Consider the following 9,637-nt stretch of genomic DNA (forward strand, 5'->3'; position numbering starts at 1 on the left):
CTGAGTACAAAAATGATCCATTTCTACAAGTATGTCAAGATGAGGGCATTGTGCGACACTTCACTGTTCGAGATACACCACAGCAGAATGGGGTGGCAGAACGCATGAATCGAACTATACTGGAGAAAGTTCGATGTATGTTGTCCAATGCTGGATTGGGCAAGGAATTTTGGGCTGAGGCAGTTATATATGCATGCCATCTAATTAACCGTTTGCCATCAGCTGCAATAAATGGAAAAACTCCTATGGAGATGTGGACTGGTAAATCTGCTACTGATTATGATTCTTTACATGTATTTGGTTCCACTGCATATTATCATGTAAAAGAATCTAAGTTAGACCCAAGAGCAAAGAAAGCATTATTATTGGGTATAACTGATGGAGTAAAAGGATACCGTCTCTGGTGTCCTGATACAAGGAAGATTGTTTTCAGTAGAGATGTAACTTTTGATGAATCAACCATGTTAAAGTACAAGGATTCACAAAAGGATGATAAAACCAGTAGTACTTTGCAGTAGGTGGAGCTTGAAAAGGTTAATGATGATCCAGCTAATATTGAAGGGACAAATGATGAAGAGGTTCCTACCCAATAACCTCTACAGCAACAAGATTCAATTACATATAGGAGACCAAGAAGAGAGATTCGTAAGCCTGCTCGCTTTAATGATATAGTGGCCTATGCACTTCCAATTGCAGATGATGATATTCCTTCTACTTACACAGAAGCAATAAGTAACCCTGATGGTGTAAAGTGGAAGCAAGCAATGAATGAAGAAATGCAGTCTCTTCATAAAAATAGGACCTGGGAGTTGGTGACACTACCCAAGGGAAAGAAGGCAATTGGATGCAAATGGGTATATGCAAAGAAGGAAGGATTTCCTGGTAAAAATAAAATTCGATACAAGGCTAGATTGGTAGCAAAGGGTTACGCTCAGAAAGAAGGAATAAACTATAATGAAGTGTTTTCTCCAGTTGTGAAGCATTCATCTATACGGATTTTGCTAGCCTTGGTTGCACAATATAATCTCGAACTAGTTCAACTTGATGTGAACACTGCGTTTTTACACGGTAATTTGGAAGAGGAAATCTATATGACTCAGCCAGATGGATTCAATGTTGCTGGAAAAGAAAATTGGGTTTGCAAACTGACAAAGTTACTTTATGGATTGAAGCAATCTCCGAGGCAGTGGTACAAGCGATTTGATCAGTTCATGAAAGGGCAAAGGTACACAAGAAGTAAATTTGTTCATTGCGTGTATTTTCAGAAGCTACAAGAAGGAACTTTCATATACTTGCTCTTATATGTTGATGATATGCTAATAGCATCTAAGAGCAAAATTGAGATTAAAATATTGAAAACTCAACTCAATCTCGAATTTGAGATGAAAGATCTAGGAGAAGCTAAAAAGATTCTCGGCATGGAAATATGGAGAGATAAAGCTCATGATAGAGTTGCTTGTCTCAGAAGCAATATTTGAAAAAGGTACTACAACAGTTTGGCATGAACGAACAGAAAAAACCTGTAAGTACCCCGTTGGCTTCTCATTTCAAGCTTTCTGCACAACTATCTCCTTCGACGAATACAGAACGAGAATACATGTTGCAAGTTCCGTATTATAATGCAGTGGGTAGTTTGATGTATGCAATGGTGTGTACAAGACCCGACATTTCACAGGCAGTTAGTATAGTGAGCAGGTATATGTATAATCCTGGAAAAAGACATTGGCAAGCTGTGAAATGGATTTTACGGTATATTCAGAAGACCGTGGATGTTGGATTACTGTTCAAGCAGGATAATACACTTGGTAAAGGTGTTATTGGATACGTTGATTCTGACTATGCCGGTGATTTGGACAAGCGAAGATCAACCACCGGTTATGTGTTTACACTTGCTGGAGGACCAATAAGTTGGAAGTCTACACTACAGTCTACAGTTGCGTTGTCAACCATAGAAGCCGAGTACATGGCTGTAACAGAGGCTGCAAAGGAGGCTATTTGGTTACAAGGTATGACTAAAACCTTGGGATTGGTCTAGGAGCATATTAACGTGTATTGTGATAGTCAAAGTGTTATTCATTTAGCAAAGAATCAAGTTTATCATGCACGTACAAAGCATATTGACGTACGTTTCCACTTTGTGAGGGAAATTATTGATGAGGGGAAATTTTGTCTTCAGAAGATCAAGACTGCAGATAATCCCGCAGATATGATGACCAATGTGGTAACAGTAACCAAGTTTGAACATTGTTTGAACTTGATTAATATCCTGCAAGTTTAACAGTTAAAGAAGGCACTATCAAGTATTGTTGTCAAAGGCAGAAAGAATTGTGTGAAGATAAGATTATCCTAATCAAATCTTCAAGGTGGAGATTATTAGAACCCACCCATTGTTTGAAATGTCAAAAAGGGTGGGCACCGAAAGTAGAAAGTAAGATTGGTTGGCAAGTTGGGTTAAAATTTAGCATGGGATAATTGCAATTTTGGTCCCTAATTGTATAGGGACATTGCAAGTTGATCCTTGAACCTCAACTATAAATAAGCCTAACCATTTCTTACTTTCTTCATCCCATAATTTCCATTCTCTACTTAAGGCAGTATTCTCTCTCCCTATTTGTAAATTTCACTTGTAATTTTTGGAGTGAAATATATTTGGTAGTGCCCGATGACGTAGGCAAAATTTGCTGAACCTCGTTAAAATTCTGGTGTTCTTTATTATTTATTTTGCATATTTTGTGAATGTGATTGTAGTGATTTATTGTGCTACTAAATTACGATAGAGGGATATTCTGGCTAGGAAAGACTTGGTATTTAAGTGATCTTCGTGATCTACCTCTCTTTCTTAGGAATTGAACTTAGTGTGATTTTTCAGTACAATATTTTTACTCTTTCACACGCTTCCGTGCAACAAGTCTTATTTCGTATTGTAATATTCAAACCATAGGAGAATTTTGTCAAAAACTTGTTCAAGGGTTAATGTAACCAATAAGGTTGTGGTTGAACCTTTGGAGAATGAAAATAGATAGAATGCCTCTAAAATTAATGGAGAAGATAGTGATGGGTTGACGCATTGAAGAGGATAAAAGTCTATAATTAAAATCAAGGAAAGTAAAAGACTCTTGAAGAGAACGAGGGTACACTACTTTGGTGCAAAAATGTAAACTAGGCATAAAGTGTCGCTTAATACACTAGTATTATATAATGATAATTCATGGATTTATTTATGTTATGTAACCTAAATTCTTTGAGTGCTAATAAACTAATAATGAGGTCATGATTGGCTAACTCAAAAAATAACTAAAGAGGATAAGGATTCATAATTAAAAACAAGAAAAATGAATACTCTTGAAGAGGTCAACAGTGCACTTTAGTCAAAAGTGATTGTTATGGAGGAGAGAGTTCCAATTTCTGATTAACAAATGCGAGAAATACATTAACTGTCTCTTGTTGATTCCAAATTTCAACCCATAAAAAAATTTGTATAAAAAATTAGAGAAGGCAAGGAGGGTCAACAAACTCAATGGTGGATGGATTCAAGAATGAAAGGAATTAGGCAAGGGAGCACCATTTTTCCCTACCTTTTATAGTTATTAAATCGTTAGCACTGTATAAAAACATTCCTCCTAGAGTAATTGTTACTACAAAAAACAAAAACTCTACTATAGTCATTTTTGTACCTTCAATGTATTCTACGGACAGAGAAATACATAGAGTTGAACATAGTGAAATAAAAAATTGAAAAATTTCGTTGAAATTGTTCATTTGAAAATTTCCTGAAAAGCTAATTATAGGTTCTTCTCTCCATCGAAACAATAGGGTCGTTATGCTCATTACTAAACTTGTTGAAGAGATGAAATATAACCAAGGTATATCTTTTTTATCAGAGGTTGAATCAATCATTAGAAGAAGAATTAGGTCAAAAATTAGGATACATTCTGGGAAAATAAAACTTCCATCGAAGAGAAGCAAATGAAAGTCTTTCATAAAAGTTCTCATAGAATTGAGAATGAATTTTTCATTCTGTACATGCCAAATCATGAATTAGTAACTGCATCTAATCTCCAAAAAAATCCCAATTGTTTCGAACTTTCTATTTTTGGAATAGGAATATTTACGGAATCCCTATAAATAGGATCAAACCTTATTCCATGGTATTTACATGAGATTCTTCTTTCTTATTAGGGCTTAGTTGATCCAGGATTTATGTTTCAGCTTTCGTTTCTTTTTCATTTGTTTTGAGAAATATATCAATCAATTCCGATACTGCTCTATAATTCCTTTACAAATTGTAAGATTACAAAATTGATATATTAATAAAATTATGTTTTAACTCTGAAATTTATTACTTTCAAGAAAATTTTGACTCTCACTTCTACCAATACCCAATCTGTAAGATTAAAAAATTAATATATTAATAAAATTGTGTTTTAGCTCTCAAATTTATCGCTTTGAAGAAAAATTTTGACTTTCACTTCTTCCAATACCCAATCTTTAGAGCGGGATTGCCACCATTTTTGATTTCATTGAAAAATAATCAAAATGGACTGATTGTTCAAGTCGTAGCAATTTGTATCATACCCGACAAGTCAAGTGTGAGGTACACAAAATTTTAAGTAAAATTCGAAAACAAAAGCACTTGAATAATACAAAAAATTCATCAATTAAACTTATAAAAGAAAATGGATCAATTAAACCAACCCTTTATCAGTGTATTATCTATAATTTTTAGATCCATCATTGGCCTATGGCATTAATTGATCAATTAATCCTCCACCTAATAAAACAATTTTATATGAAGTCCAAACTTTAATGCCCCTCTCATTTCTTTTGTATTCATATGCCTAAATAAACTAATCCCAATATTGTTGTCTCTAATTTCTTGTGTTCGTGGGTCTATGTATGCATTGACAACCTCAGAAATAAATATTATTCTTGTCGATGTCCTAATTTCTTGGTCAATTGAATATGCACTGTCAAGATAAGGTCTAGTAAACAAACCCTTGTATACAATTGTCAGGTTAAAGCATATTATAAAGGTTTGAAAAGAACTATATGATAGCTTTTGTCATCCTTAGTGGTGAATAATAAATAATAATTAACTATTTGTCCTTAAGTAGCAATTGCTAAGGAATTCAATGCCCCTTAATTAAGATATTGGGTTCAAGTCTTGTGGGTGAAGAAGATAATTTTAGGAGAGCTTTGTACCCTAATTAGAGATCTAATCTGGCTCGACTCAAATTTTAGTTGAAACCCAACGTAATCTCAATAGAAAATTATTAAATTCTGTCATCAATCTCTATATTATGCATAAGTTATGGATTTAGTCTTTGTACTTTAAATTGGTCATTTTTAGTTCTTGTACTTTATGAATTTTAAAATTTCAATCCTAAGCAAAATAGTAACTGTTAAACCCATTAAGTTCTACTATTTCCCAAATTTGATGTGACAAACATATTATTATTTATATATAAAATCATGTCAGCTTGTTATTTCCACGTATTATTTACAAAAAAAAAAGTCAGTTATGAATTTAAATTCAACTGTCATTTGTATCAAGATTGGAATTTCAAAAAAAATTAAAAAAAAATAGGGACTAATAATGATCCAATTCAACAACTTCTACAAAGTATAGAATTTAAATCTATAACTTATACAAAGTTCAAGGACTAATAGCATAATTTAACCCAAAAAAACCATCAATTTCATGATTACAAATAATTAGGTCAATCAGGTGGACTAGATTTTCCATCTTAGGGGAGCAAAATTACTTGATTCATTTAGCTGTTTCCTCAGAACTTGCTTGGTATTTTCCATCAAACTTAAATAAATATATTTATTTAAACTTTTGTAATCATATAAATGATTTTGTACTTTATGTTTTGTTTTTATGGATAAATTTGGTATATGATGGTTGCAATAAATTCTATATGATTCATCTAATTGTTTAACCTACACCATATATAAATTTTAATACATTCCTTTCATGTTCAATTTGGAAGGTTTAATTATACCCCAGTCCCTTTATTTTTTAGACTTTAAAATTTAGTCTCTTTACTTTTAATTTCAAGAATTTAATTTCACTACTTTTCTGATTTAATAATTAAAGTTCAATTAGTAATACTATGAACTAAATATATGTTAATCAATTGAACTTTAATTTTTTAAATCAAAATTTGAAGATTAAAATGTTGCATATTTAAATTTAATGAAAATCCATTACTAGTGTTATCAGTAGATTTTAATTTTCAAACAAGACAAGTGGATAGATTAAATTATTGAAAATAAAAGTAGAGTGATTATATTTTAAATGCTCAAAAAGTATAGGGTCCGAAAGCAAAAGTAAACCATATTTCGAATCGCTTTCACCAGCTATGTATAGAAGAAATTTAATTATGTGCTAATAAATTGACATAAAATAAAGAAATAATAAAGAAATTAAAAAAAAAACACCCACGAATCAGTGTTAAAATTAAGCTGTCCCTTTTTGTTTTTGACATTGTCTAGGATTGTTGCCGTGTTGAACTGAAAAATGGGTAATATAAAGACATTATACAGAAGAAACAGCAACGCCATTGTTGTCAAATTCTATTTACTTTCTTGGTAATAATGAAAGGAACGAAAAGGGTATATGCCATTTGATGCCCAAAGCTCATTCTTGGGGACTTAAGAGACTATATGTATTTAAACACCTTAGACTTCTCAATCACCAATCAACTCACAACTCAATCACCTTACAAATTCGGGCCTTGTTTTCCCTTTTGCCTGTGCCTAGAAACAGGTATTTGTCTTCTAAAGGTCAGGAAATTCTGGAACTTCAAGAATTTATGTAATAAGATGAACTGCAATGACTGCAGCATGTGAAAAAATGATGTTTCAGTTAACATCCTAGAATGAGAAGCTGAAACAGTTTGTTTTAATGCTGAACCAGCTTTTGTTCAACTTGGGGCTTTTTCCATTTTTATTTGACATAGGATTGTTTATTCAGAGAAAACTCAGAATTCCTATGTTTTGTTAACCTCTTACTTGATCTGGTTTCAGGTAAAAAAAGACAGAAATGGCAAACCAGCTTGGAGTTCTTAATGCGTTGGATGCAGCAAAGACACAATGGTACCATTTCACTGCAATTGTGATTGCTGGAATGGGTTTCTTCACTGACGCTTATGACCTTTTTAGCATCTCTCTTATCACAAAATTGCTCGGCCGTATTTACTACTTCGATCCACTTTCTCCAAAGCCTGGAACTTTGCCTCCTCGTATTGCAGCTGCTGTTAATGGTGTGGCCTTTTGCGGAACTTTAACTGGACAGCTTTTCTTTGGTTGGCTCGGTGATAAATTAGGCCGAAAACGAGTTTATGGACTCACCTTGATGCTCATGGTGATCTGTTCCATTGCCTCTGGACTTTCCTTCGGAAAGTCTCCAGAAGGTGTAATGGCAACGCTTTGCTTCTTCAGGTTTTGGCTTGGTTTTGGAATCGGTGGTGATTATCCCTTGTCAGCCACAATCATGTCTGAATATGCCAACAAGAAGACTCGCGGAGCGTTTATTGCGGCGGTTTTTGCAATGCAAGGATTCGGAATTTTAACAGGTGGGATTGTTGCTCTGATTGTGTCAGCTGCATTTGATCATGCCTACAAGGCCCATCCATATTTTCGTGACAGAGAACACTCAACGGTACCCCAAGCCGACTATATTTGGCGGATCATACTGATGTTTGGTGCAATTCCAGCTCTTCTCACTTACTACTGGCGAATGAAGATGCCTGAAACAGCTCGTTACACCGCCCTCGTAGCCCGAAATGCTAAACAGGCAGCTGCAGACATGTCTAAGGTCTTGCAGGTGGATCTCAATTCGGAACAAGAGAAGGTGGATAAGATAGGGACAGAACCATCCAACTCTTTTGGTCTATTCAGCAAGGAATTTGCCAAACGCCATGGATTACACTTGCTTGGAACAACCTCAACTTGGTTCTTATTAGACATTGCCTTTTACAGTTCCAATCTGTTCCAAAAAGATATCTTCAGTGCTATTGGGTGGCTCCCAAAAGCTGAAACCATGAGTGCAACTCATGAGGTTTATCGTGTTGCCAAGGCTCAAACACTAATCGCACTTTGTGGCACGGTCCCTGGTTACTGGTTTACGGTGGCATTCATTGATCACATCGGCCGGTTCGCAATCCAATTGATGGGCTTCTTCTTCATGTCTGTGTTCATGTTTGCTCTTGCCATCCCTTACCAGCACTGGAAAACTCACAACGCAGGTTTCCTCATCATGTATTCATTGACCTTTTTCTTTGCGAACTTCGGACCCAATGCCACAACCTTCGTTGTGCCGGCCGAAATTTTCCCTGCCAGGCTGAGATCAACCTGCCACGGGATATCAGCAGCGGCCGGAAAAGCTGGTGCCATTGTAGGCTCATTCGGGTTCTTGTATGCTGCACAAAGCACACATGAGGATAAGGTTGATAAAGGTTACCATACCGGTATCGGAGTTAAAAATGCACTGCTGGTGCTTGGTGCAGTCAACTGTCTGGGCATGCTTTTCACTCTTTTGGTGCCTGAACCTAGGGGGAGATCATTGGAGGAGATAACGGGTGAAAACGAAGAAGAAAAGGGACAGCAGCAGGCATCTGTTGGGAATGTCCCTGTCTGAACCATGGCAAGAACAACTAAGATGTTTCAGATTAAAAACAAAAACAAAATAAAAGCATAACAGGAGATGGAATTGAAGGAGTAAAATAATGTTAGCATGAATTGATGATCATTTGATAGTACTTGAATTGCAGAATTATGTATTTGTAGTAATGATTTTGATTTGGGGCCTCCCACATCAAATTAATAATTTGATATATTATCTGTAACTGTGTTTAAAGTTTGGCCTATTTATATAACAACAGTTAAAGATTGAATAAATAGACAACTATTTTCACATATTATTTGAGTTTAACTTCGAAAAATTTTCAAATACAATATTCAAATGGATAATTTTTGTGCTAATTCTTTATAGAATAGTTTAGGAATGTTAGAAGATTGAGCAAGAACATAAAGAATTTATTTTTTGTATTTTTTTTTATATATCATGCAAATAAAAGTTTACTTTTATTTATAAAAGTTCTAATACCTCTTTATATAAACATAACTATCCAATAGATATATTCTAAGGATGAACACGTTTTAAGTGATATAACTTTTTGTATTCAAAAGGTATAACTTATCTCCGTGTAAAGTGACAACTTTTGACCAAAAGTTCAGACTTTTTAGTTATTTACATTTCATATGTAGCCATCAAAAAACTGTATATGTTTTGAAAATATTCCGAAAATATTCCTCATTTTTAATATATTCTAGATTTTGATAATTTTAGAAATCAATTGTATAAACAAAGATATCTTACAATTGAACATTCATTTAGTAAAAACATGTAAAAGTTAATCGAACTTGTATGGTATACTATAATTTGAACTAATTATTTCATATTTGATTAACCGAACACATCTTATATTGCAAATAACTCCCGCCACAAGTGAAAGTTTGGTTGTTATTCGCAACACTCCTCAAATACAATCGATTGTTAGACAACCAATCATTGAGCTCCTACAAGTTGTTGATGGTGGTCCAATAGATCATGTTGTTCAAAAGTTAC

General features: G+C 34.2%; 1 protein-coding gene across 2 annotated transcripts; it reads left to right on the top strand.

Annotated features, from left to right (window-relative positions):
• Positions 1-6,692: 6,692 nt before the first annotated feature.
• On the top strand, positions 6,693-8,925 carry LOC107935963 (probable inorganic phosphate transporter 1-3). Of its 2 annotated transcripts, none has more exons than XM_016868593.2 (2): positions 6,693-6,792; positions 7,036-8,925. In XM_016868593.2, the coding sequence occupies exon 2, from the start codon at positions 7,052-7,054 to the stop codon at positions 8,645-8,647; it is 1,596 nt and encodes a 531-aa protein (XP_016724082.1). In that variant the 5' UTR covers positions 6,693-6,792; positions 7,036-7,051; the 3' UTR covers positions 8,648-8,925. The 2 variants fall into 2 exon arrangements, with proteins under 2 accessions (XP_016724082.1, XP_016724091.1); XM_016868602.2 differs by having other exon boundaries at positions 6,697-6,775.
• Positions 8,926-9,637: the final 712 nt, after the last annotated feature.

This window comes from Gossypium hirsutum, chromosome A02 (assembly GCF_007990345.1).
Source record: "Gossypium hirsutum isolate 1008001.06 chromosome A02, Gossypium_hirsutum_v2.1, whole genome shotgun sequence".
Classification (NCBI taxonomy): domain Eukaryota; kingdom Viridiplantae; phylum Streptophyta; class Magnoliopsida; order Malvales; family Malvaceae; genus Gossypium; species Gossypium hirsutum.